This window comes from Sus scrofa, chromosome 5, assembly GCF_054392235.1.
Source record: "Sus scrofa isolate SSC_HxYL_T2T_F1_AM1 chromosome 5, Sscrofa_HxYL_maternal_Yorkshire_Landrace_v2.0, whole genome shotgun sequence".
Classification (NCBI taxonomy): domain Eukaryota; kingdom Metazoa; phylum Chordata; class Mammalia; order Artiodactyla; family Suidae; genus Sus; species Sus scrofa.
The window spans coordinates 9,783,485-9,809,780 of record NC_139387.1 but is presented as its reverse complement, the minus strand read 5'-3'; the positions used below and the strand labels follow the sequence as shown (position 1 = coordinate 9,809,780).

The 26,296-nt window shown below is 59.5% G+C and overlaps 2 protein-coding genes and 1 long non-coding RNA gene across 7 annotated transcripts; 1 reads left to right on the top strand and 2 right to left on the bottom strand.

The window, feature by feature from the left end:
- The first annotated feature begins 972 nt into the window (after positions 1-972).
- On the top strand, positions 973-17,919 carry PICK1 (protein interacting with PRKCA 1). Of its 5 annotated transcripts, none has more exons than XM_003355340.5 (13): positions 973-1,005; positions 1,301-1,404; positions 2,499-2,610; positions 6,579-6,707; positions 8,782-8,848; positions 10,033-10,122; positions 12,468-12,521; positions 13,158-13,220; positions 13,908-14,041; positions 14,448-14,540; positions 15,644-15,694; positions 16,549-16,693; positions 17,082-17,919. In XM_003355340.5, exons 2-13 carry the CDS (start codon positions 1,364-1,366, stop codon positions 17,354-17,356), a joined length of 1,254 nt encoding a protein of 417 aa, XP_003355388.1. In that variant the 5' UTR covers positions 973-1,005; positions 1,301-1,363; the 3' UTR covers positions 17,357-17,919. The 5 variants fall into 5 exon arrangements, with proteins under 5 accessions (XP_003355388.1, XP_005663842.1, XP_003355387.1 ...); XM_005663785.4 differs by having other exon boundaries at positions 973-1,058; XM_003355339.5 differs by having other exon boundaries at positions 973-1,156.
- LOC106510270 (uncharacterized) lies at positions 5,097-10,542 on the bottom strand. Its single transcript, XR_001308658.3, has 3 exons — positions 10,270-10,542; positions 7,623-7,710; positions 5,097-6,114 (listed from the first exon to the last, which is right to left on the bottom strand). It is a non-coding gene; the product is annotated as an uncharacterized LOC106510270 (long non-coding RNA).
- Positions 17,920-18,243: 324 nt separating the features above from the next.
- On the bottom strand, positions 18,244-24,739 carry SLC16A8 (solute carrier family 16 member 8). Its single transcript, XM_084955371.1, has 4 exons — positions 24,396-24,739; positions 23,331-23,474; positions 22,266-23,096; positions 18,244-20,365 (listed from the first exon to the last, which is right to left on the bottom strand). The coding sequence occupies exons 1-4, from the start codon at positions 24,607-24,609 to the stop codon at positions 20,049-20,051; spliced, it is 1,506 nt and encodes a 501-aa protein (XP_084811497.1). The 5' UTR covers positions 24,610-24,739; the 3' UTR covers positions 18,244-20,048.
- Between the last annotated feature and the right edge of the window lie 1,557 nt (positions 24,740-26,296).

Below are 26,296 nucleotides of genomic sequence, written 5' to 3'. Positions count from 1 at the left end.
GCCTGAGCCCACGCTGTCTGGATGAGGTGGATGCTAGGGCTGGGGCCCTGGAAGCACTAACCCCAACCAGGGAACCTACTTTACACAATACCTATGGCAGCAAAGGTTGGTGGGGAGATGGGATTTGGACTTCTTGGAGGGGAGCACTGATGGCGTTTCCTAAACTTCAGATACACAGGGCTGTGACCTAAGTGGGACCCCACGGGAGCTGCTTCTCAGGACTAAGGAAGGAGATGGGGGTGAGGAGGCTTTCACTAAATGCCACAGAAAGCATCTGCCCCAGTGCTCTTAGTTTGTGTTTGGGGAAAGAAGGCATGTAAAGGGAAGGGAAGGGAGTCCAATCTGTCATCAACGGCATAGCTGCGGAACACAGGTGTGCAGGTGTTAGAAGTGCACTAGACTAGATGGTAGGACTCTCAGGGTCGAAATCTGTATATTATACCCACTTTGGGCGGCTCTGGACAAAATCTCTTCCCTCTCCTGCACTTAGTTTCCTGGACTGCAAAACTCCGATTAGGCTGGCATCTCCAAGGATCCTTCCAGCTCGGACACTGTCATTCTAGTAGAGGAGTCACAGCACCCTAGGTCTGAAAATGTGAAAGGGAAAGTGCTGCAGTTTGTAGTCCACTAAATTTCGCCGGAGGTCTCCCCACCTAAGGATGCTTCCGTTGCCACGGCAACCAGCCAGGCGGCTCGGTCCCCTGTGGTCCCGCTGAGGAAGCTGGGAAGAATCCTGCCCTTACCAAGATGGCGGCGGCCAGAGGGCAAGGGGCGGGGTTGAGCGCCGTCGGCCTGTCCAGACCTTTCCTCTGTTTCCGCTTTTTCATGCTAACGGGGAGCTTCCGTCAATACTTGTTCTCTTTCCTGGTTCTGGGAGCCCTAGGAACCAGGGACGGAAGGGTTGCCTGTAGAGCTCGGGGCAAACACCCAGGGCAGGAAGGCGGGATTTCCGCGTCCCACCGGAAGTGACGCGACAGTCGCGGCCGCCGACAGGTGGAACGGCAGGTGGGTTCAGGTGCCAGCCTGGCCCGGCCCCAGCTGTGGGACCGACGCTTCCGGTGAGCGACAGAGGCAGCTCCCAAGGGCCTGGAGACCCGTGGGGCGGGCTCTGGGATCTGAGCACCCCGCCGTGGCCTGGAGTCCCCGTCTGTACCTAGTAAGAGCCACCTAACCACCCCCAACCCCGGGGACTACCCCCGTCATCCGGAGGTGGGGGGCGCCCAGCCCTCCTAGATCGCCTGGGTTGGGATCGGCATTTAGGTACTTTGGTTCCCTAAACTATGCGCTCTTTTCTCTCCAGTTCCCCATTCCCCCTGCCCTGCCGAGCTGGGCAGTTAGCCAGCCTACTGAAACTCTCGGAACCATGTTTGCAGACTTGGATTATGACATCGAAGAGGATAAACTGTGAGTATTTTGTTATCCCAAGTCCCACCATTGCTGGAGGCCCTGTTCTTACGGTCCTGGACTTCCTAGTTCCTCAGACCCTTGCTTTTCAGTGGGGCTTGTACTGTGGCAGAAATGAATCCTGCCTTCCAGGAGCTCATCCTCCGTAGAGGGCTGTGGACCCATGGACGGATACTACACTTCAGGGCCATAAGGGCGCTAATGGAGAATGACTTGGTTACCAGGAGAGCAGAGCAGTGCCTCCTCTGGGGTGTTCAGGGAAGGCTTCGTGCAGGAGGTGGCAATTGAACCAGGTTTTGAAGGGTGAATAGGATATCATAAACATAGCTTCCTTCCTAGCATAGATGTGCAGTGGGCAAATTTTCACAAATTAAGTTAGTTTCCTAATTTGAATATGCCCTCCCTCAGAGCAAGGAATGGATCCAGTCCCTTTCTGTGTCCTCAGCACTTTGCATGGTGCTCAGCATCAGGAGGTTGTTAGTAAATGTTTGTTGAATGAATAAGAGAATAAAAGAGTATTTACTACAAAAACATAAAGAAGTGCTAATTTATAGTGAAAACTGAGAGGTAATTGAGTACAGCAATTGAGAGGTGGGTGATGGATTGTTTAGTAGGAGAAGGCTTCCTGGAGGAGGCGGCCGTAATAGTCCATAAGTGCCTGAGAAGGTGATGAGGACAGAGTCCAAGTGAAAATCTCAAAGGGAGAATGAAGGAGAAGGAAGGAACCTATTTTTGTGGAGTGGCTTCTCTGGCTTGGGTGGGTGTTAAGTGCCTATGGAAGGTTCTTTCTTACAGGAACTTTGACAATGTGGCCGGTTTTTATCGATACTGTTTTGTGGGTGAGGAAACTGAGATGCAGAGAGGGTGACTTACCTACCCAAGTTCCACAGCTGATAGGTGGCAGGATTGGGATTTGATGCCCCATCGACATGACTCCAAGAGCGCTACAACGTTCCAACAACAAAATGCTGTCAGTTGGCCAATTGAGAAAGAGAAAAGGCTGACTCGGGGGGGTTTTGGAGGGCCTGGCCCTGGCCCCATCCCCTCCAGTCATCCTTCTTCTAGGAGACTCAGCCTCACGTGCTTTTCTCTAGCGGAATCCCTACTGTGCCTGGGAAGGTGACCTTGCAGAAGGATGCTCAGAACCTGATTGGGATCAGCATTGGAGGAGGAGCCCAGTACTGTCCCTGCCTGTATATAGTCCAGGTATTGGAGTGCTTTGGAGGCGGGAGGGAGATGCTGGAGAGGGCGAGCCGCCGCCCCATGTGGCATGACAAAGTTTCGTTTCTCCACTCTGCACAGCTGGCTCCTTCTTATTCTGGAGGTCTGACCTCTTCAGAGAGGCCTCCCTGACCACCCCTCTTTCAGTAGGTCCACCCATGTTTTTCTCTGTCATTTCAGTCTTCTCTTTTCCTTCTCAGCACTCGTCACCATCTGTACTTGTGGATTTGCTTATCAATTCTGTACCTACCTGCTTTTCCAGATTCTTTGCACCACGAGGGCAGGATCCCAGTTTGCTCTTTCACTGCAGTCAGCACCTAGTACAATGCCTGGCACATAGTGGACCTTCAGTAAAAACATCTTCAATGAATCAACAAAACCCTCAGCCTTCGGTATTAGCACAAGCGAAGTGTAGTAGAAAGACTAAAACGCTCTGAAATAATAATGGCCTGAGTTCAAGTGCCTGCTTCCTTGCTCATTAACATGTTACTTAACCTCTCTGGGCCTCAGTTTCCTCACCTGGAAAGTGGGGATATAAAAATATGTAGATCTGAGTTTCTTTGGGTTGTTACGAAGATTAAACAAAATGACATAACACCATGTCTGGCCCTTAAGCAGCGCTCCCTCAATAGCAGGTGCTGTTATTTTTACGGCAGTTCACTTTCCCAAGTGATCTGCCTGTGGTCCTGAACAATTTTGTGGTCCTTCCTTGCAGAGGACGCTGCCCTGGTGATAGCTGTGACTCAGGAGTGGAGACAGGCCTCCTGCTGTGTGGCTGGTGGTTGGTCAGAGTCAGTGACCTTTCTGTAGCCTTGGAAGGAAGTTTGCCACCTCAGACATAAACTGGACCGGGACTCTACCTTGTTCTAACCTTCCCAGCTAAGTAGCCATTGGTGGCAAGTGGGAAGCTGCAGTCTCTCCGAGGAGCTTATAAAAGAGTCACTCTCAAGGCCTCAGAGACAGAGATTCCCCAGCTCTGGTCTTGCCCGCTTTGAGTGTGGCCTTTAGGAGGGCTTTGACCTCCTCTGGTCCAGGAAGTGGTAAAGGAGGCCTCCCCCAGGCCTGGCCTCCTTGCCACCTGCCTCCCAGCCTCTCTGGCCACCTCCCCCTTGCCACCTGCTGGGGGCCAGGTTTGCTCTTGATAAGAACAATTATAAAGTAATAGAATTGATTTTTTAAAATTCAGTTCTGCTTTTATCAAAGGCTGTCTGACTTGCTTTGCACAAGTCAAGAGGTCTAAAAGGCCAGGGTCAAATAAGCAACCCTTGCTCTACCCCTTCACACCACCCTCCCCCCACCCCATCCCACCCCCACCCCACGCCCAGCGGCAACACCCCTTCCCACCCTTTTAGCTGTTGATGCTCATCCAGTTGTTTCTTGATCTGTCACTTGTAAACCATCTGTCAGTTTCCCGTAGTCCGGCAGATGAGAATTTAGCTTTCTTCCAAAACCTCTTTGCTTCCTCTGACTGCATCTTCCCAACACAGTTATCTTGTAAATTTTGGTTAAATCAGTAACACTGTTGCAGGTATTATGTTTGGGAAGTATTTCCTGAGAGCCTGGCTAGGCTTCTTTTGTAGCCACTAGGGACAGGAAGGCGAGAAAACAGAGACCCCCACCCTCAAAGAGCTGGGAGAACGGGAATGTGCTGTTTATATCCTCAGCTTACCAGTCTTCCGTGGTTGTGCTTGAAAAAAACTACTTTGGAATTCCCATCATGGCTCAGCAGAAACAAATCTGACTAGTATCCATGAGGATGCAGGTTTGATCCCTGGCCTTGCTCAGTGGGTTAAGGATCCGACGTTGCTGCGAGCAGTGGTGTAGGTCGCAGATGCAGCTCAGATCCCGCGTGGCTGGGGCTGAGGCTGTGGCGTAGGCTGGCAGCGACAGCTCCAATTGGACCCCTAGCCTGGGAATGTCCATACACTGTGGGTTCAGCCCTAAAAAGACAAAAAAAATTTTTTTTTGATTGTGGTGACACTCACACGACCTACAATTAATGGTCATAAAGAATGCAGTCCGGTGGCATCTAGTGCCTTCACTACATGCAGCCTCCGCCTCTCCAGTTTCAGAACCTTCTCATCAAACCCGGCAAGAAGCCTCTGCCCTCAGAGTAATCATTCCTCCTCAAGGTTCATTCACGCCGTAGCCTGTTTCCGTGCTTCCTTCTTTTTATGGCTGAAGGAGCATCTCACTGTATGGCTAGACCCCCGTTTGTTTATCTGCTCGTCTGCTGTAGACGTAGGGTGGTTTGCACCTTTCGGCTGTTATGAATTAAACTGCCATCAGCATTCGCGTCCAGTTCCTGTGTGGACAGAGGCTTTCATTTCTTGGGGATATAAATCGAGTAGAATTGTTGGGTGCTCTGGTAACTCTGTGTTTTATTTTTTGAGGAACCTGTGTTTCTTTTCTTAACTCAGTCTTTTCTTCCTCTCTTTTTTAAAAAACATAATTTCTTTTTTTTTCCCCCCTTTGCACCCTCCCTTATATTCAGTACATTTTCCTCGGTCAAACATTTCCTATCATCCCCCCACCAGTCTTTCCTCTTTGCCACCCCCGCTCTGTTGGATTGGATCCCCCTCCAGGATCCCTTTTTCTTAGCTCACTTCTGCTTCTTGGTGGAGCACGTCTCCTGTATTTCTGAGGAAGGCTGCATGGGAGGTAAATTTTTTGAGACTTCGTGCCTCTGAAAATGCATTATTCTGTCTCTTTTGGTTGTTGTTATTCTCATATTTCTTTCGGTTGACACTTGCATGGATCAGATTCAAGAACGAATGTCAAGTTTGAAAATTATTTTTACTTAGAAATTCAGTGATCATTTCATTGTCTTGTGCCATCTGTGTTGTTGCCATGTCTCCCGACGCCAATCGTGTTGGTGATTCCTTATTTGTAATGTGTTTTATTTGTGGTCTGTCAAGACTCTTAGGCACTTCTTTTGTCCCTGGCATTCTGAAGTGTCGTGGTGATGGCTCTTGACACAGGCCGTTCTGTGACTGCTGTGCTGGAGCCTCCAGGGGCAGGTTCATCCGGGAGCCCCATGTCTTTCTCTTCTGGGAATGAATGAACCTTAAGGTTCATTCACGTCTAATCTCCGATGACCTCCTGCTGTCCGGGTTTTGTGTCTCCTCTTTGGAACTCCCCTCGGTTAAACGCTGCACTTCCTCAATTGACCTTCTAATACTCTTTTCCCTTTTTTCTGATTGTCCGCCTTTTGTTCACTTTCCTCCGCTTGATTTCCAAAGTTCCTTTTTAAAAAAAATTTTTTTTTTCTTTTTATGCGCCACACCTTCGGCATATGGAGGTTCCCAGGCTAGGGGTCAAATGGGAGCTGCAGCTGCTGGACGACACCACAGTTCATGGCAATGCTGGATTGTCGACCCCCTGAGCGAGGCCAGGGATTGAACCCGCATCCTCGCGGATACTAAGTGGATTCGTTATCGCTGCGCCACAACGGGAACTCCCAATAATTGCTATATTTTAAGTGTGATCCTGGAAGGCAGCAAAAAGAAACATCTTCAGTATTTCATTACTCCCCTCACAAAATTACATACATGAAACATTATAAAATATTCTTTCTACAGGCATTGCACAGAAAATTTAGAAACTAGGGAGTCCCCTTTGCAGCTCAGCAGTAACAAACCCAACTCGTATTCATGAGGACTCAGGTTTGATCCCTGGCCTCGCTCAGTGGGTTAAGGATCCACTGTTGCTGTGGCTGCGGTGGAGGCTGGCAGCTGTAGCTCCTATTGGACCCCTAGCCTGGGAACCTGCATATGCTGCAGGTGCAGCCCTAAGAAGAGGGGAAAAGAAGGGGAGAGGGAGGAGGGTGGCGACAGGACAGAGCCGGGTGCTGGTTGGGGTGGAGGGAATGACTATCTCCCCCGCCCCAGGTTTCTTCTCAGTTTTCCTTTTCTCCCCCCCCCCTGCCCCCCACCCACCTGCCCCCCCCCCAGGTGTTTGACAACACCCCGGCCGCGCTGGACGGCACCGTGGCAGCCGGCGATGAGATCACTGGGGTCAATGGCAGGTCCATCAAAGGAAAAACGAAGGTGGAGGTGGCCAAGATGATTCAGGAGGTGAAGGTAAGGGCTGCTGCGGGCGGGGGGACCCAGAGGTGCCCTGGAGATGAGTAGAGGTGGGGGTGCGGGGGCTCCAGAAGGGGCACACGCAGCCCAGTTCTGTGCCAGAATGAAACACAGCCCCCAACTTCCACGATGCCCCACAGGGAACCTCCACCCGCCGACCAGAGGCGCCGGCAGCTGCCCCGCACGTCGGTCTGGGTTACAGCCCAGCCTCCCTCGTGTCTCCCCTTTCATTCAGTAAATACTGACGGGGCTGCAGGTCTGGTGCTGGGCCTTGACGAGGGAGTGGGCGCCGAGACTGAACGGTCCCTGTCCTTGAGCTCTCAGGACCACGCCTCAGGGCGAGCTAGCGGGTCCCCATTCAGCCAAAGCTAGGAGTGCATGGTGAAGCCACCTGGGTGGTCAGGGGACACCCAGTAAATGTCCACCCAGTCAATGTCCAGTGTAAGGGGAAAGAGGGTCCCCATCCTGTCCTGTAGGGTCTTGCAGTCCCGTGGGTCCTCCTGGGCTCACACCCGCCCAGGGTGCCTTCTGGACCCCAGGGCAGCTCCCGGTCCAACTGCTGGTTTCAGTTGCGCAGACCGCACTGCACGCTGCCTGTTCCCTGCTTCCAGCCAAGGCCGCCCCCCCCAGGGCCACGCTCCCCCTGGACGGCAGGCAGCATCCCGGCCACTCCCGGCAGCGTGCAGCCCTCTGCCGTCTCCTAGAGATTTTGCTGCTCATCACTCTTGAGAAACCAAAACACTGAAGGGGGCGCAGACCGCAGGCTGATTGAGTCTCCAAGTCAGGAGTCCCCGCCACACGTCGAGCTTGGCCGAGTGCTTTAGCTCCCCCACGCCGCCCGCCCTCTCCTCTCCTCCCACCCGGCCGCTGTCTTAAGGGCCTGGGACCGGCTTCCTGGACAGTCCCTCTTACCTCAGCCCAAGGCCAGCGGCTTCCACCTTCTCCCCTTTATTCGCCTCTTCTGCTCCACCGGCTCTGGCGTTACTGTCTCAGCCATTCCCTGTGGGGCATCGTGGAAGTTGGGGGCTGTGTTTCATTCTGGCACAGAACTGGGCTGCGTGTGCCCCTTCTGGAGCCCCTGCACCGCCCCCTCTACTCATCGGAGCCCTTCTCGTCCTCCGAGACCCGTCTCGTTGCGGCCCCTCACGTTGCCCATGAGAACCAGAGCCTTCAGGTGCACGGGCAGCCTTGCTGTTACGCAGAGGTCCCCCCAGCTCCCACATGTGGGTGCCGGGCAGGGATTACTGCCCTGCCCCCATTTTACCAGTGCCTGGAGTTGGGGGGGGGTTTGCTTGTGGTCACACAGCTGGACCAGAGCCCAGCCGACCCCACATCTCTTTACCCCTGTGGCTCTGTGCCTTGGCCCGAACGCACTTGCTGCAGCCCGCAAGCCTTTAGTGTCTGACTCACTGCACTGGGTCACTTTGGCCTCCCTTTGGGCCTCCATCTGAAATACTGTTTGGTATTTGAGTGGATTCGGTCCCCAGTTCAAGGGTCTTAGGATTTCAAGAACGAGAGTGACCGTGGCGGCCTCACGTGGTCGGGGAGTTACCCCTCTTCCAGTCACCCGTCTGCAGTGTGTAGTTCCCTCGGCCTCCCTGCTGGCTGGGGCTGCCCCTGCACCAGGCACAGAGCAAGCGCTGGGACACGTCCGTGGGGTGAATGGGGGCCTCCGGGGGCTGGAGATGGTTTAGTGCACAGGAGAAGGTACTCTGTGGGGCAGGAAGAGTGACGCAGCAGAGGCGTGGAGCGTGGTCGTGGCGTGGGGAGAAGGCAGGGGCACAGGACATTGGAGGCCACCGGTCTGTGAGCTCGGTGACAGCGGGGACCATGTCTGCCCTTGTCTCTGTTGATCCCCCAGGGCCTGACGTTCAGTGAGAGGAGGGACCAGGGAGCAGCCCAGTCACCAGGCAGGGCCCTGTGCCGGCAGGGCTGACTCCAAGGCTGCTCTGGCCCTTTTCCGAGTTCGGGATGCTCGTGACCACAGACTCCAGGGCAGACAGGCCTCCCCAGGGAAGGGGCTTGGGGTCCAGAGGGCGCCGTCACAACTCTGCTTGTCCTGCTCTTCCAGGGGGAGGTGACCATCCACTACAACAAGCTGCAGGCGGACCCCAAGCAGGGCATGTCCCTGGACATCGGTAAGCTGGGCCGGGGCAGGGAGCCCCTGTCCTGCCTCCTGATGCCAGTGCCTCGGTAGTCACATGGCCGTGCTCGCCGACTCTTCGGACCAAGCTGACCCAAAGGGCCTGGGAAGCCCCGTGGGTGCTCCTCAGCAGCTGGTCCCAGGAACCTCTCCTTGGTTTCTCCCTGCCCCGTGTTTCACCCCCTCCCCTGGTCACCTCCTCTGGGACCTGGCTGCCCTAGGGTTGTCCTTTGTAGGCCAGCCCTCCAGCTCCCCGGGCCCAGTCCCTTACCCTTCTAAAAGGGAGGGCAGCCTGGCCCTGGCCTGGTACCTCATGTCCACCCACACACTCCCACTGAGCCCTGGCCTCTTCCTCTTACCTGCTGCCAGGAAGCCTCCGGGTCTGACCTGGACCTCACGTTTTGGGCAGAGGGTCACAGATCAGCCCTTCTGCCCACAGCCTGCCCTGGGCCATGGTGCCTCTGGCTAGGGAGGCTGGGCCTTGGTTCTCTAGAAGCTTCGAGACTCAAGAGCTGGATGGTAGCGTCGAGGTCCTCTGGACCAGCCGCTTCATTCCAGATCAAGGCCTGAGGCCCAGGGAAGCTCTGTGTCCCCCGGGTGAAGGCACCCCCACATCTCCTGGCTCTGGGGTCCAGCATCCTTTTCCTCTGCCCTTGGGCCAGAGCCTCCTCCTGGTTTTTACGGGAGGAGGCTGAGGGCAGATGAGTCTGTCCTAGAGGTTCTTCCTTTAAGACCCTTTGGTCCCATCCTCGTCCCCCTCCAGGGGCTGAGTATGCGACCACGTGTGCCGGAGCCGAGTCCGGAGCCAAGGCCAGTTGTCACTGATGATGCCTCTGCTCGGGGATGTGGAAGAGAGACAGGGGATTCTTCCTGGTTGGCCTGCCAGCCGCCATCAGCCCTGGGCAGCTCTGGGCTCTCGGTGGTAGCCAGTAGCCACTTTGAGTGCCGGGCCCTGGTTAAGCGCTTCCGGGTTCCCAACGCCTCCCTCAAGTAGAGTGAACAGGGCAGGGGGCGCCCAGAAACCCACCCGGGACACTCCCCACTTCATAGCCACCCCCACACCAAACCCCAGCTCAGCCCCTTCTGCCCCTGGCGTGGCTCCCAGGGAGTTGCGGTGGGGCGGGGACGGCCTGGGGGCCCAGACCGCACCTCCCTGAGTCCTTTCTCACCCGGTCCCAGTGTTGAAGAAGGTGAAGCATCGGCTGGTGGAGAACATGAGTTCGGGGACCGCCGATGCCCTGGGCCTGAGCCGGGCCATCCTGTGCAATGGTGAGTCCCCCGCTTCCTCCCACCCACCTCTGGCCCTGAGGGGACTCAGACCCAGGCCCGAGGGGGAGGGGCACCATGGCTGCCCAGCAAGCCGACCGGGGTCCTGCCGGCCTGGGCCTGGCCTCTGCTTGTGGGGCTGACATTTACCATCTCTTTGCATCCTTGGAGGCCTCTCCAGCTCCCAGAGAGCGTCCACCACGGTCAGGTCAGAGGAGGCATCTTCCAGCCAGTGTCCCTCACTCCCGAGCAAGGGTCCACAGGTCACAGATGAGGAGACAGACTCACCGTGGGGCTGGGCCTCCTTCCGGCTCCCTGAGCTGGGCTCTCACCCCCGCCCCCAGCTGCTCGCCCACAGCCAGGCCTCAGCCCTCACCCGTGCCCCAGCATGCTGCCTCCACACTGCCCACTCGGCCCCGCCTCTCTCCAGGAGGTGGCGCTGCTGCCCTTGTCCCAGCAGTCCCTGCCCAGGGCTGGAGGTGGCTGTCTGCCTGGGACAGAGGGAAAAGTGCGTCCACGCATATTCACACCCATGCCTGCCTGTGCACACACGCGCTCTCCCTGGGGCGGGGGCAGCGAAACAGTCCTGCTCCTGCCGTCACCAGCCTGGGTTTATAAATAGCAGCAGCTCTGCTGTGGACGTGTGGGGACAGATATAAATACCTATATAAATTGTAGGCTCAGCTGGGCACACTGGGCTTTATTGGCCGGGACGTGGGGGTGGGGTCTGAGCTTGTTCCAAATGGTGCACAAAAGTGGCGGCTGCTATTTCCAGCTCCTCAGTGTCTATAAATCCCTGTTACTGTAGTTACCATGCGTTGCGATGAAATTAGAACTGGTTGTTGTGTTTTTTCCCCCCAAACCTTGCAATTTCCCCAGCCTTAAATAGGGTTTCTAAAATTGAAGCTGTCATGATGTCCCATGACCCAGCTAAAAACAACAGCACGGCGCTTACGTGGCTCCTTCCCTGCCAGGCTGGCCAGGTGCCAAGGCTCTGGGGAGCCAGGGCCTGGAGGCCAGCCGGGTGGCCGAAGCCTCCTGAAGACCTCCAAGGGGCTCCCGTCCAGCCCCTAGCCCCAGCCTTCCTCCCTGACAGCCCGACCGACACACAGAGCCGCCTCTGCCCAGATCCGGCTCCTGTTATTGCCCCCTCTCCCCCCACAGAAAACCCTGGCCCAGGTCAGCACAGGAGACCGGCGGGGGGCGGGAGCAGAGGGCACCCTGGCCTGGTTAGCCCTTGCTGTGTGCCTTTGGACAAGTTGCTTTGCCTCTCTGTCCCTGGTTTTCTCTCTAAGTTGAGGGAAGTAGTCTCTGCCCCAAAGGCTCGTATGGAGGGAGGACCGAGCTGTGTGAGGGCACTCAGTAAGGCCAGGCCCTGCCCTAGGAGGTGCCAGGCCAGGAAGCACCAACATGGGCCTGCCGCGCAGTTGCTGCCGGTGTTCCTGGTGGGGGCGGTGTGGACCTCAGCCCCCTGGGAATGGAGGAGGGCGGGGCTCACTGCAGGTGGGAGCCCCGCCCCATCCTGACAGGAACGCTGGCCCTTCCCTGGCAGTCTGCCTGCCCCCTGTTTGGAGCCCTTGAGGGGAGGCAGCTGCCCCCGCCCCTCACCTTGCAGCCCTTATTGTCCTGGTCCTGGCCTGGCCACTGTCACTGCTGGACTGTGAGCCTTGAAGGCACAGCTGAGACTTCATTCAGCACAGCCCTTCCTGGGCCTCATACGGGGGCTGGCACCCAGTGGGAGCTTGCTAAACGCTGTTAGGCAGATCCCCAAGGCCCGCTCCAGTGCAGGCCCCTCCTGGATTCCTCCCTACCCAGATTGTTCTCCCTTCTGAGCTGGCGGGTGGTGACGGGCGCTGCCTTGAGCCTGCCTTAGAGTCATTGTTGATGCATCCTGTCTCTTGCTCATCTCTGCCTTGCTCCTTGGTGTTGGCAGGGAGGGAGTTAGAAGCACAGGGGCCTTGATGGCTAGGCCTAGGCCTGCCTTCTGCTGGCCGTGGGGAGCCGGCCGTGGGTTTGGCCTTAGGGGAGGCCCAGCGGGTTTCCACCCATGACTTTTGGAAGTACCTGCACCCTCATTGCCTTCCTGCCCCTTTGGTGTGCCCCAGCCTGCCAGGGTGGCGCTTCACTCGGGCGTCCTGAGGGCAGCCCTGCCACCCCAACGTGTCTGGATGTGCTGGGCTCTCTGCAAAACACCAGTGAGCCCGGCTGACCCCGAGGCGCCCAATCCTCTCCCTGGGACCCTGTTCTGTGCCATTCCTGGTCCTCCACCAGGACCACCTTGCCCCTCACAAGCCTGGCGCAGGTGACCCCGGAGCTCTCCCCTCACCCTGGCTCTCTGACCCCTACAGATGGGCTTGTCAAGAGGCTCGAGGAGCTGGAACGGACGGCAGAGCTGTATAAAGGTGGGCAGGCGCAGCCCCGCCGTGGGTGGGGTGTCCCCGTCCAGGAAGCGCCCGGTACTGGCTCTGCCCCGGGTTGGGGGGAGCTCCAGAACCCTGCTCTAAAGATGATGGCAGTGGGGCGGGCATGCCAGCCTAGACGATTCCAGGGCCATGGCTATTAAAAACTCTTAAGGAGGGAGTTCCCGTCGTGGCGCAGCAGAAACAAGTCTGACTAGGAGCGGTGAGGTTGCGGGTTCGATCCGTGGCCTCGCTCAGTGGGTTAAGGATCTGGCGTTGCCGTGAGTGGTGGTGTAGGTCACAGATGCGGCTTGGATCTGGCGTTGCTGTGGCTCTGGCATAGGCTGGCAGCAGCAGCTCCAGTTGGACCCCTAGCTTGGGAACCTCCATATGGCACGGGTGTGGCCCTAAAAAGACAAAAGACAAAAAAAACAAAAACCCTCTTAAGGAAAAAAAATCTTAAGATATACTTTTTCTGATTATAAAAGTAACACGCGTTCATTAAAATCAAATAATGGCACAATAGAAACATAGAAAAATCTGAACATCAGGAACAGTGAGGGGTTTGGAGGCTGTGTCCTGGGCCGTTGCGGTTCCCGCCATGTGTCCCTGTCCCTCTTGGCTGGGTCTCTCGCACAGGGATGACGGAACACACCAAGAACCTCCTACGGGCCTTCTATGAGCTGTCACAGACGCACAGGGGTAAGGGCCCCGCACCTGCTCCGTGACCCCAGAGGAACCCCTGTCCCCGTCTGGGTTCAGCATTTCTCCCACCCCTGTACATGAGGGGGCAGCCAAGCTCCTGGCTGGGAACTTTCTCCTGACACCACAGCCTGTGACCTCAGGCCGGGCTTGGGCTGGGCATCGTCTAGGTGCTGGGATGTAGCAGTGGTGGGCACAGTTGCTCACCCTGGGCCCGGTCCTGTCTCTGTCCGAGGCCTTGCTAGTCCCGGTCTTGTTTCCTCCAAGTCAGTTAGCCAGCAGGGCTGCTGCAGTTACAGTTTTACTCTCGGGAAAACTGAAAAAGCGGTCTCGCAGCTCCTTAGGGCAGCGTTGGCCTCAGGACCAGGTTCCCCGACCAGTGCTCTGTCCTCAGACAGACTCACCTCCTCCAGCCTTGACCCAGCCTCCTCCCGTGGTCTGGTCCCTGGAGAGTGGGGCCAGCTCCTTTGGGTGTAGACTTAGCTTCCTTGGGGCTGCAGGTTCAACTCTTAGAGGTACAGGCCCACTTTCTCAAGGTGTAGACCCCCCTCCCTTGGGGTGTAGACCTAGGACGGCCCTGGGCCTCCAGCCCGCCGTGCCCCCCGCCTTGCTTCTCCCCAACAAATCCCTGGCTTCTCCATTAAGGGGTCAAATAGGGGCAGCCTTCAGGACAAACTTGTCACGCAGCCTTTGGGGACGTATTCTCCGTGATCGGGGTGCGGGAGCCCCAGCCAGCTGCGAGTGAGGCTTTTGTGAAGTTCGCCGACGCCCACCGCAGCATTGAGAAGTTTGGCATCCGGCTGCTGAAAACCATCAAGCCGGTAGGTTGTGGGGAGAGTGTGTGTGTGTCGCACGTGAGGGTAGAGAGGGGACAGTGTCGCGGGCAGAAAGGGTTCTCGTACCAGAGGTGGAGCACCTAGGGGCAGGGTCTGGTTTGGTCACCTGTACAGCGGGCCGTGGGTAAGTCACTGCCTCCTTGGCCTCCGCATCGACCCCTCCAGGTTGGTTTCTGGCCCTGGCTCCCCCGGAGCCACAGCCTGCCCTCGGCCTGGCCTGTCTTCTTGTCCCTGAAACACACAAGGCCGTCAGGGTGTGCTCTCTGGCTCCGGCACCAGGTCCACTAGAAGGATGGACACGGGGCCATTCCTTGTCGCCCCGGCCAGCCTGACACCACCCCCCACCCCCACCCACGGAGGCCCAGGCACCTGCCACATCCTTCCCTTCCAGATGCTGACGGACCTGAACACGTACCTCAACAAAGCCATCCCGGACACGCGCCTCACCATCAAGAAGTACCTGGACGTGAAGTTTGAATACCTGGTGAGTGGTCTGCAGCCTGTGGTGGGGTCAGAGCCCCCCTGGAGATTTGCCCCTCCTCAGTCAGCCACAGGATGGTCAGCAGAACAGGGCCAGAACCTCGGTCCCATCAGACTGAGGATGTGGGACCAGGGGCCGGGGAGGTGCTGGGGAATCAGGCAGCAGCCCGCCGCGACGCTTCAGAGGAGCCCCTGGGAGCCCGGGAGCCGGGGGTGGGTGGAGCCCTCACTGGGGACGCTCTGACCCCACGGGGATTTTCTGGTCACTTTCAACAATGGGCAGGGTCTGGGTGAGTGGTTATAAAGTGGGTGCCAGGAGATGTTCCTAAGGTGTGTGTTCAAAGGACAGTTCTGTGGTCAAAAGGGTTGAGGAACAGAGTTCCCATCGTGTGGCTCAGTGGTTAACGAATCCGACTAGGAACCATGAGCTTGCGGGTTTGATCCCTGGCCCTGCTCAGTGGGTTAAGGATCCGGCGTTGCCGTGAGCTGTGGTGTAGGTCGCAGACGTGGCTGGGGTCCCTCGTTGCTGTGGCTGTGGTGTAGGTCGGCGGCTACAGCTCCGATTCGACCCCTAGCCTGGGAACCTCCATATGCCGCGGGAGCGGCCCTAGAAATGGCAAAAAGACAAAAAAAAAAAAAAAAAAAAAAAAAAAAAAAAAAAAAAGTTGAGGAAAAATATCCCACCGAGCGAGCCAAGGTCTTTTTCCTCAGGACTTGTCAGAGCCTTTGATAGGCCTGTGAGCAACACGGGTCTTGAAGGGCCTTCCCGACTCCTTGGACCACAGAACCTTTCTTTCCTAGAGCATCTCTTGGGACTTGTTTGTGGTAAATGCTGGAGCGTCTCTTAGGCCCTTTCCAGGCCCCTAGAGGAGTGCCCTTGGGGCCGCCCCGCCGCCCTGAGCTTCCTGAACAAGGGCCAGTCTGAGTGAGGGGCCAGCCTCTCCCTGATGCGTCACAGTGTGCCCCAGCTGAGGGTACACAGGCCTGGCACAGCTGTTCCTCTGGGTGGCCGAGGGGCACAGTGAGAGCTGGGAGGCACTGGGGACGTCAGGGTGGGCACCCGGGCGGTGTGGCCCCTCTGACAGCCTGGCCTCCCCCGTCCCACAGTCGTACTGCCTGAAGGTGAAGGAGATGGATGACGAGGAATACAGCTGCATCGTGAGTGCCGCGGGGAGGGCCCGGCCCTGCTCCTGGGAAGGCTGGGGGCACAGGCCTTCCCCCGCCTGCTGCAGAGCCCCAAGAACAGCCTGGGTCTGCCAGGGACACCGGGCACGTCAGGCCAACCCGGGAGAGGCCTGGTTGGGGGGTGGCCAGGCTCCTGTTTCTAGAGAAGCGGGGCCGACCGCCCCCACCCCAGCCCCTCCAGGCCTTGGCGCGCTGGCCAGCTCGCAGTGGGACTCCTCCCAGTGACAGCTCCGACGGCTCCCAGGCCAGCTGCCCCCGCAGACTGTGTGAGGCTCTTGTGGGGAAAAATGGACTTTTCAGATTCCTCAGAGGCCTTTTTTTACTTTTTAGTGTCTTTCTTTTCTTTTTTTCCCCCTTTTTTGGCTGCTCTGTGGCATATGAAGTTCCTGGGCCAGGGATCAGATCTGAGCTGTGGTTGCAACTTATGCAGCTGCAGTGATGCCAGATCCTTTAAGCCACCGTGCCAGGCCGGGGATCGAACCTGTGTCCTGGTGCTGCCGTCGCCGCCAGTCCTGTTGCAGATGCTGCCAATTCTGTTGCACCACAACGGGGACTGCCTTTTTAGTGTTTTTGATTTCAAGGTCCCTCTATGACTAAATGTTCATTTATTTAATGTGGCAAGGGTGCGGGTTTGGGGTTTTTTTTCCCCCATGAAGCTATCTCTGAGTGCTAGCAATTGCTGGCATCTCAGAACAGGGAACTGTCGTAGCTTTGAAAAGTGCCACGCAGTACAGGGGTGCAAGCTGGTGGGCAGCTCTGCAGCCGTTCTGCCCCCCGCCCCGCTCTGTCCCAGAGCAGCTTCCCTGATGCGCCCCTCCCCGCCCCAGGCCCTAGGGGAGCCCCTGTACCGCGTGAGCACAGGCAACTACGAGTACCGGCTGATCCTGCGCTGCCGCCAGGAGGCCCGCGCCCGCTTCTCCCAGATGCGCAAGGACGTGCTGGAGAAGATGGAGCTGCTGGACCAGAAGCACGGTGAGGCGCGTGGGTGGGCGCCAGCGTCTGCAGGCCACACCCTGCCTCAGGCAGGCAGGCCTTGGTATCACCCAGGAGGTACCACCTTCTCCCCACTTCAGAGCTGGGGAAACTGTGGCCCAGAGGTACAGTATTTCCCTGCGGCCCCAGGGCCAGCGCATGGCAGAGCTTTGGGTCAGAGCCAAGATGGAAAGTCTGGCCCGGGTGGGCTTGGCCACGACCCCTGTGCTCCTGGGGGCGCAGCGTCCCCCAACCCTGGCGGGGCTCCTCCGTCCCTGGACTAGGAGCTGGGAGGCCTGGGGTCTGTGTAGGGCGGGGCAGGACGGGTCAGTGAGGCGCATGACGGGAAGGCCCACTGGCGCCTGTCTGCCCGCCCTCCTGCCCCCAGTCCAGGACATCGTGTTCCAGCTGCAACGCTTCGTGTCCACCATGTCCAAGTACTACAACGACTGCTACGCGGTGCTGCGGGACGCCGACGTCTTCCCCATCGAGGTGGACCTGGCCCACACCACGCTGGCCTACGGCCCCGGCCAGGACGAGTTCACCGACGGGGAGGACGAGGAGGAGGAGGACGAGGAGGACACGGCCGCCGGGGAGCCGTCCAGGGACGCGCAAGGGGCGGCGGGGCCTCTGGACAAGGGCGGAAGCTGGTGTGACTCCTGAGTGCCCCCTCGGGGTGCGGATCCGGGGGGTAGGGTGAGTGGGCGGTCGGCAGCATGGGAGCGGGGCGGGGGCCGCCGCACAGCAGGGTGGCGCATAAAGGCCTGCTGGCTTGGGGCGCCTGCGTCCCTGCTCCTCTGTCCTAGCACAGTGCACCCGGGCTCCCGCGCAGGAAAGGCCCCAGAGCTGCGGCCTGGGACCTGGACACTGGCCCCCTCCCCCTTCCCTCCCCACCTCCCCAGCCAGCTGGAGAGCCTGGTCTCTGGAGCTGCCGCAGGAAGGAGAAAGAGGGCAGAAAGGAAGAGGGGTGGAGGTGGCGGGAAGTCCAGGACCTGCTCCTCGTGGGCACCTCACTGGCCCCCTGGAGCCTGCCGGGTGGGGGGCCGCAGGCGGACAGCCGAGGTGGGGGCCCGTGTTTTACGTGCGCCCTCGCCTCGCCCGGGCCGGCCCCTCCCCAGTGCACACTCACCTCGGCGGCCTTTATTTATTCTGTTCCCCTCGCTCAGCCACTTCCAGGGGAGGGCTGGGTGCTGGGCCTGTACCGAATAAACGCAAACCCAGATGGAGCCGGGCTCTTTGCGGTGGCCTCAGACCCTCTCTCCCCTCGGCGCCTCCTCTTCTGCCTCCCTGAGCAGGGGAGGGGGCAGCAAGGCTTCCGACGTTTCCTGTGATAGCACTGACGCCTCGCAGCAGCTCTGGATTCACCCCGCGGTCCCCACGTACAGGTGGGAAGCTGAGGCGCAGAAGGGCCTCGCTCAAGGCCACGTGGTGTAGGAGCGGGATTTGGACTCTGACCCGTCCAGTCTGGAAGACTCCACTCTGCCCCGGCCTCCCAGGCTCTGCTCAGTGGGGCCTCTCCCCCACCTCCCTCGTCTTCCATCCTCCAGTGCTTCTGGCCACAAACCAAGCCTTTATCTGGGGAAGGGCAGGACAGATTCTGGGTCGGGAGGACTCGAGGCCCCAAACTGGGGAGAGAGTGCAAAGGGTGTCGCGGCCACTGCAGGCCGCCTGTTCTGCCAGGGCCGAGGGGAGGAGCCCGGTGGACGGTGTGACGGTAAGATTCCGTGTCTTTGCAAGTGGTAGAGACGGGGCGGCCGTGAGTCTGGCTTCGCCTGGACAGTCCCAGTCCACACCTGTGGCCTAGGGCAATTAGCAACAGTGGCTCTTTTCCCTCTGAGTGTCCCTGTTTGGACAGTACGTGGTCATCCTGAGAACAGGAGGCATGCAAGAGGGTGTGAGGTGGGGGGCAGGGTCCAGGTTGGAGGGGGCTAGTTTCCTGCTTAGCAGCTTTGAGTGTGCAGGTCCCAGGCAGGACCGGGAGCCTGGAGAGAGGGATGGGCTGTCACCACGAGGGTCCCTTAGAGCAGTTAGCCTGCACCTCCTCTCTGAAGTGACAGCCGGGGTGGAGGCCAAGGGCACAGACAGCCTGGGTTCCAATCACAGCCTCTGTGACCCTGCGCTGCTTCCTCACGGCCTGTGCCTCAGTCTCTCTTTCTGTGAAGGTGGCGAATAGGAGAACCTACCTCATTAGGTCGCCAGGAAGCCTGGGTGAATTCACATTTGTGAAGGGCTCGGAATGGTGCCTGCATAGTCAGTGCTCCAGGAGCACTTGTTAAATAAGATGCAGTCATTGCTCTGGTGGCTCAGGGGCAGGTGTAGACGTGGTGCGAACTGGCCAGGCCTCTGCAGGGCTCCCACACCTTCCTGGGGCACGGAAGGAAAAGGAGACCAGCGGGGCCAGGGGGCTGCCATGGGCCGGCTCTCCTGAGGAGTGGGGATGAATGGAGTCGGGGTCTGCGGTGCGAAGGCCACGTCCCCCACTGGGCCCTGGTCACCATGTTCATGATTGAAAGAAAGGGGTGTCCAGTTTGTGGGGAGAGAATAAATAGACCAGATTGCCCCCCCCCCCCCGGCTTCCCAGCCAGGGTGAGCCCTGGAGCTCCCTGCACTTGGTGCAAAGTGCCACTGAGGCAATAGCCCGGGGCGCCCCTCGAGGGCGTGGAAGCAGATGTCAAGGACAGTGGTGGCGTCCACAGGGACACATGTCCAGAGCAAAGCCCAGGACACCCCCGTGTGTTCTCTGGGGAGAGGAGACCCAGTACTCCGCTGGGAAAGGCTCCCTCTCAGGATGGTGACTGCCACCCCCCTGCTCTCCCAGGGCCGCAGGATGGAGTCATGGAGCCATTTGCTCTCAACCAAAGGAGCCTGGGGATTCAGCGCCAGCCCAAGACTCTGGGACCTGTGCGCTCCCTGCTCTGGGTCCCTCCAGAAGCAGGTGCTGGCAGCGGGGCTTCAGTGCTTGGCTCTGAGCGCATGGCTGGAACCGGGACACCCCCTGCCCGCCCCCCGCCTTCCTTCTCCATCTCTGCCACTTCCCCCCCGCAACACCCGCTGCGTCAGGGCCTCAGACTCCCTCCTGACCGCCACCCAGGTGGCAGCCAGAGCCAGAGCTGCAGGGACGGAACCTGTCTTTCAGCTCAGCTTTATGAACTTTGGATTCACACCCAGACCCTGCCGTGTACAGCAGCTTCACCGGCAGGACCAGGGCCTGGCCACCGCCCGCTGGGCAGATGAGGGAAGCAGCTCCCCACGTGGGCCCCGGGGAGTGTGCCAGGCCCTCTCGGGGCAGCCGGGACTCTCAGAAGGAACTGCCAGATCCCGAAGCCCCTGGTCTCGCCCACGTGGTGCCTCCGAGCTACACAGACTCCGAGTCCAGCCCTGGCTCTGCCTCCCCCTCGAGTTCCGAGGGCGCAGTCCCCGGGCTCAGCACCTCCAGGGCCTCGAGGTCACCAGGCTTCTCAGTGCTGGTGGGCAGGGGCTCAGAGTCCACTTCGGCCTCAGCGTCCTCTGTGTCGCTGGCCCCGCCCTCGGCGCCTGGGCTGGCTGGGGCATCCTGAGAGCAACGCTGGCAACACTTGGTGGCGACAGCCATGAAGACACCAGCCAGGGCCACCTCAGAGCCCGCCAGGTAGAAGATGATCTCATAGTTCTTCAGCGCATCCACCAGGCGGCCTGGGGAGGGCAGAGGGGCGGTAAGGGCCTGCGGGGACCCCATCCTCCACGCACACACCCCGCACCCTCAGATAAAGGGCAGTGCTCTTGCTGGGGCTCACTGGGGACACACCTAGTCATTAATCCCATTTTACAGATCAAAACCCTTGAGGGCTGAACCTTAACACCCTCACTTCACCTCAGTTAAATGACACAGGGCCCTTGGTGGGGCAGCACTTCACAGTTTACAAGGGACCTCCTGTCCCCCGGATTCAAACCCCACATGTACCCTGTGACTCGCCCTGGGGGAGATATTTGACCTGGGAGTAGCGAGAGGGCTCTGGACTCGGCCCTGCGCTCCTGGGAGCCCCAAACCCTTGCTCTTTCTGCTAAATTTCCCTGGGGGCTGGCCAAGTCTCCCCCCACCCAGGAGACCCCAGACTGAACTACCATTAGCACGGGCTGGGGGCAGGCCTTGCGGGTTGGTGACTCCTATTCCCTTCTCTCCATTTTCCAAGTTTTCTATCACAGGTACATGGTACTTTCATACTCGGGACAATCTTTTCATTGCAAATATTTCCCCCAAAGTGTGGTTCCTCTGTGGGCTCCTCCCTCTCTCGAGGGCACCCTTGTGCAGTCCACACCCGGCTGTGACCCTTCAGTCTGCATCTCCGTGTCCTCGGGGAGGTGCCCCAGTGTCCCCTTGGCCAGCTGCCTGCCCGAGTCCCTCTAAGCAGGACCCCAGACCTGCCTTCCTGGCCAGGCCCCTGCCCAGCCAGCCAGACCCATCCCCATCCACCACCCCCCCCCAAACACACACAGCCTGGTAGAGTCCTTCACCTTCTCACCCTGCGTCTTCTCTGCCTATTAGACCCACCCTAGGGTCACATAATAGAAGATGGGAAGATGGGTCCCTGAGCCTCTGGCTGGTTTGGGAGCTTTAGGGGGTGGGCTTGAGGGCCACCCATACAGGGGTTCAGGGTCTTTGTGGTTCCCACTGGGCCAGGTGAGATGACAGAGCTTGGTGAGGGTGCTCAGCGAGCCTAGCCCTGGAAGGATGGGCCACTCATCCCATCTCAGGTGCCGCCTGGGCCCCAGCAAAGGTGGCCCCTGTCACCACTCCTCCTGCAGCCTGGCCTCAGCTCTCTCCTGCTCACAGGCAGGTTCCTGCCATTTCAGGGATAACCTGAGAGCCCAGGAAGACCCTAACGTCCCCCACCCCTGCTTTACTTGTTTAGGAACAGGATCCCCCAAATGCCCCCACCCCATGCTGTCTCCTGTGGGGTCTACCCCGCCCTGTGAGGCTGCAGCCTGTGCTGGAGCCTCCCCTTCCACTTTCCCCAGGAGGACTTCTAAGACGTGATGAGTACAGAGTGCCCACCAGGCAGTGCGCGCGGTGGAAGACCCCAGCGCCTCTCCTCCCTGTGAGCGCAATGAGCACCCTCTCTGCTCCTGATTCCCTAAAGGCACAGTCCCTATCTCGGTCACCCTCAGGGCCACTCAGTTTAGTGTTTCAAAGATATGGGCACTGAGCACAGTGCAGGGCTTGGCTCTGATTCTGGGGCTGCACCTCGCCCTGGGCCTCTCTGCCTCAGCTGCCCACCGGCAAAAGGAAAATAAGCATCTATCTGCACATCCCAAGGCCTTCATGCCATCTGCTGGAGATGAGCCAGCAGGCCAGCTGCTCTCCACTGGCACATTTCTGGCACATTTCCTGGCTTTTCCATCCCCACCCAGAACTGGTGGTATCGCTTGGAGAAGAGGCTAACTGGCCATGGGAAGCGGCGTCCACCCCACCGGGCTGTCTCCCCGGATGGGTCCCTTCCTCTCATCTCTGGATGTTCCATCTGGGCCAGGAAGGGGGCTTCCCTCGAACTTAGGGGCACGAGGCCGCGCCACCCCCTCCTCCTGCGGAGCGCACCGGCAGAGGGCGGTCCGATGAGCACAGCCACGGCCTCGAGGAGTAGCACCAGGCCCAGGGCACTGGGGAATCGGGGCGCACCCACGGCCGCCATGAGCACCTCGAACTGCAGCGCACCCACCATGCCGTAGGAGAGGCCGAAGGCGATGCAGAATGCGACAAGGGCGCTGTAGGACCGCGCGCGCGCGCTGCTCAAGTCCGTGAGCCCGTTGGCCATCAAGGCCAGGCTGAAGAGGTAGGCGACGTGCGGTCGCAGGCGCGCCAGGCCGGCCAGAGCGCCGCACGCCGGCCGCGCCACGATGTCTACGAAGCCCACGATGGAGAGCAGGAAGGCAGCCTCGGAGTCAGGCACGCCCGCGTCCTTGGCGTAGTTCACCAGCAGGATGGCGGGCACGAAGAGCCCGAGCGCCATCAGGAACTTGGTGACGGCGTACACCGCGAAGGCGCGGTCGGTGCACACGGCCACGTCCAGCAGGCGCCGGCGGGCCCGGCCGCCAGAGGGCGCCTCTTCGCGCAGGCGCAGTCCCTCGCAGTCCGCCTCCGCCTCCCCGGGAGCGTCGCCCGCGCTGTCCCTGCGCGGTCGCGGGTCGGACCCTGGCGGCGGCCGCATGACAGCCCCGCACGCGCAGCAGTGCAGCAGGAGGCCGCCGAGCAACAGGAAGCCGCCGCGCCAGCCGAAGCGCTCGAGCAGCAGCTGGCCGAGCGGCGACAGCGCGGACAGGAACACCGGGCTGCCCGCCGCCGCCAGCCCGTTGGCCAGAGGCCGCCGCCGCTCGAAGTACAGCCCCAGCATGATGAGCGACGGCTGGAAGTTGAGGGCCAGGCCCAAGCCTGCGGGCGAGGAGGCGCTGTGCTGGGCTCCCTGAGGGCGCCCCACCCCAGTCCCCAGCGTGAGGGAAGGACGAGGCCCCGACAGGCCGGCAGACCCAGGACAACTGAGCCGAGGGACGAGGACAGCCTCTCGTGGGGAAACTGAGGATGGAGGTCTTGCAACAAGAACTCCGGACCCCCACCTGCACCCCCACCCCCGCCCCCAAAAGGGAGGAGGGCAGTGGGTGCCCTCACCTGTGAGCACCCCAGCCGTGAGATATAGCTCCAGGAGGCGCGTGGCGAAGGATGCTAGGATCATGCCTGCCGAGGCCAACAGCCCACCCACCAGCATCACCGGCCGACACCCAAAGCGGGTCACGAGGATGCTGGACACTGGACCTGTGGGCAGGGCAGGGTCACCACTCAGGCTGGAAACAATCTCCTCTCTGGTGGACATTCCAGGTGTTTTGTACCTCCCAGCCTTGAGACAGCTCAAAGGGATAAAGCCACCCCTGGTTCAGAGAGCGCTTGCTTGTCTGGCCAAGGTCACATAGCGTGACTGGGACCCACTGAAGGACACCCTAGGGGGAATGCAGGGGAGGGACCTGTACTGGTCCCCAGCCCTCCTAAGAATATGGAAACCAAAACAGAAGGGGCGGACCCACTTTTTTTTTTTTTTTTTTTTTTTTTTGCTTTTTTTTAGGGCCTCACTCAGGGCATAAGGGTAGGTTCCCAGGCTTGGGGTTGAGTGGGAGCTGCAGCCACTGGCCTACACCACAGCTCACAGCAACGCCGGATCCTTAACCCACTGAGCAAGGCCAGGGTTCAAACCCGCAACCTCATGGTTCCTAGTTGGATTCGTTTCCGCTGTGCCTTGAAGGGAACTCCCAGAGGGAACTTCCCAGAGGGAACCGCAGCCTGAGCTGCCTTCCTCCCCAGGCTTCCCCACCCCTCACCTCCAGCCCTTCCCCCTGCTTGGCCAGGATAACTCCAGCATCTCCCCCACCCCACGATGGTTAGGGCTTCTGGGATGGGAAATCTTAGTTTCTCCACCTGTAACATAGGCAGATGTGGGTCTTTTGACGGAAATGGAGGGCCCCTTCCAGCTGGCTAAGCTTGCCAGGTCAGCCACTTGGCTGCTGTCCCCATGCCCTCTCCTCCATCTCCCGTGCCAAGGTTTACACAGGAAGCAAGGGGTTTCCATGCCCGTCCCGAGGGGCCTGGGGGATGCTCAAAGGGTCAGTGTCTCCTGGTCCCTGATCCTGACCCTCAGTTCTGGGCCTGGGGGGAGCGAGAAGGGACCCGCGAGGGGGCGCTGACCGGTGCCGTAGAGCATGGCCAGCATGATGGAGGACACCCAGGCTGTGTCACTGTAGCCCGCGCCGAAGTCGCGCATAAGCGCCCGGAAGAAAACGCTCACTGCCTTGGGGAAGCCATAGGCGAAACCGGTGATCACGAAGCAGGCGCCCAGCACCGCCCAGCCCCAGCCGCCGTCTGGGGGGCCGGGGCCCCGCCGGGGGACGCTAGCGCCCATCGCCGCCGCCTCTGCTGGGGGAGAGGGGACAAGAGGGAGCAGCGAGGGTCTGTAGCCCAGATGAGAAAGGGGGATGGGGAGCCAGCGTGGGGAAACTGAGGCAGGGAGCTACCCACGAGAGCCCTGCTTGGAAAGGAGCCAGCAGGAGGAACCGAGTATCTCTGAAAATCTCACCCAAAAGCCCCCTCCTCTAACGGGACGTGAAGCTGAGGGGAGGAGAATAGAGCCGTTCCCACCTGATTCGCGACTTTAGGAAGACGCCCTTGGAGGACACGCCTTGCCCCTCAGGATCTAGTAGCGGCAGGAGAGGGGGTCTGGGTGAGGGGGAGAACCCTGCAGCCAGGGTGTCCCTGGAAGTGTGTGTGAGGACCGACAAGTCCCCAGTGCGCACACGTGAGGGTCTCAGGACAAACGACCAGCACGGGTGTGGGGTGGGGGATGGGTGGGAGACAAACAACTGCTGCAACATGGGTGACTGTTCATTTTCCTCCTTGGCCCTGGGCTATGTTCCTAATTTTTCTGTGCTCAGGAATATCTATTGTCGTTTAGAACATTATGGAAGAAGAAAACCAAACACGTGGTAACAGCATTAGCCGTGTCTCAGGCCAAGGGAGCCGAGTTCCGCTTCACCCCAGCTTAGCCACGGATTTACTCTGACTTGGGCAGCTCCCCTCCCCTGACTGAGCCTCAGTTTTCCCACCTGTAAGATGGGTGACTGATCACCCCAGGCCAGCTGGGAATCTTGGGGGTTGGGGTAGTTAGAACCTCGGGTTCCACTGGACAGATGGGGACCTTTGAGGGGGCGCTGAGAGACCCTCTGCCCTTCAGACCCTTAGCAGCCCCCCAACCCCTTCACACTCCCAGAGCTCCACCCAGGGGTTCATGCAGCCACCCCAAGTGTCCCATAACAGACCGAGGTTGGGGGGGCTCCCTCACAGGCAAGATGGACCACGGGCAGGGCAGGAGCCTCCCTCCCTCTCACAAACCCTCTGTGCCAGGGCCTCCCGCCTGGAATTGGGCAATGCCAAGGGCCCCGTGGGTATCTGGGACTCTGCCCTTCTCCCACCAAGACCAAGTTCTGGCTTCTCCTGTGTTGCCCCTCACCACAGCTGCGTCCCTGGGCTTGAGGACCAGGGCAGTGGGTGGTCCCTGGCAGCCCTGGCCCCATGCTTACCTGAGCCGCCCTGTGGGTTGGGTGTCCAGCCTCACATCTCTTGAGGTCTGCAAGGAGAGGCCGCCTCACTGGCTCTCCCTTGAAAGCCTAGCCTGATGGGAGCGCAGCTGAAGACACCCAGGCTTCCTGCAGATCAGCTGCTGGCTCCTGCAAGCCTGGGGCTTAATGTTCCCCCACCCCCACCCCCTCTAAGAGGCTTGCACCTGGGAGGGGAGAAGGGACAGAGCAGCCACCATAGCACTGAGCCAGGTCGGGCCCCCTGGTGGGCTCCCTGTCCCAGGCCTGTCTCAGGAGAGCTGGAGATAAGGGAGGTCCCTTCACCTCCTGGAGCCTCAGGGCAGAGGACACACAAAGTCCTGCCCTGATGGGGGGGGGGTGTCCTAGTGGTACAAGGGGCACAGGAGGGACCCCAGGAGCCCTGATCGGTTCAGTTCCCTGCCCGCCCCACACTCCCAGGCCACATTCCAGGAGGGGCCTCTGCAGCTTTCCTCTGGATAAGGCTAATCCAGGCCG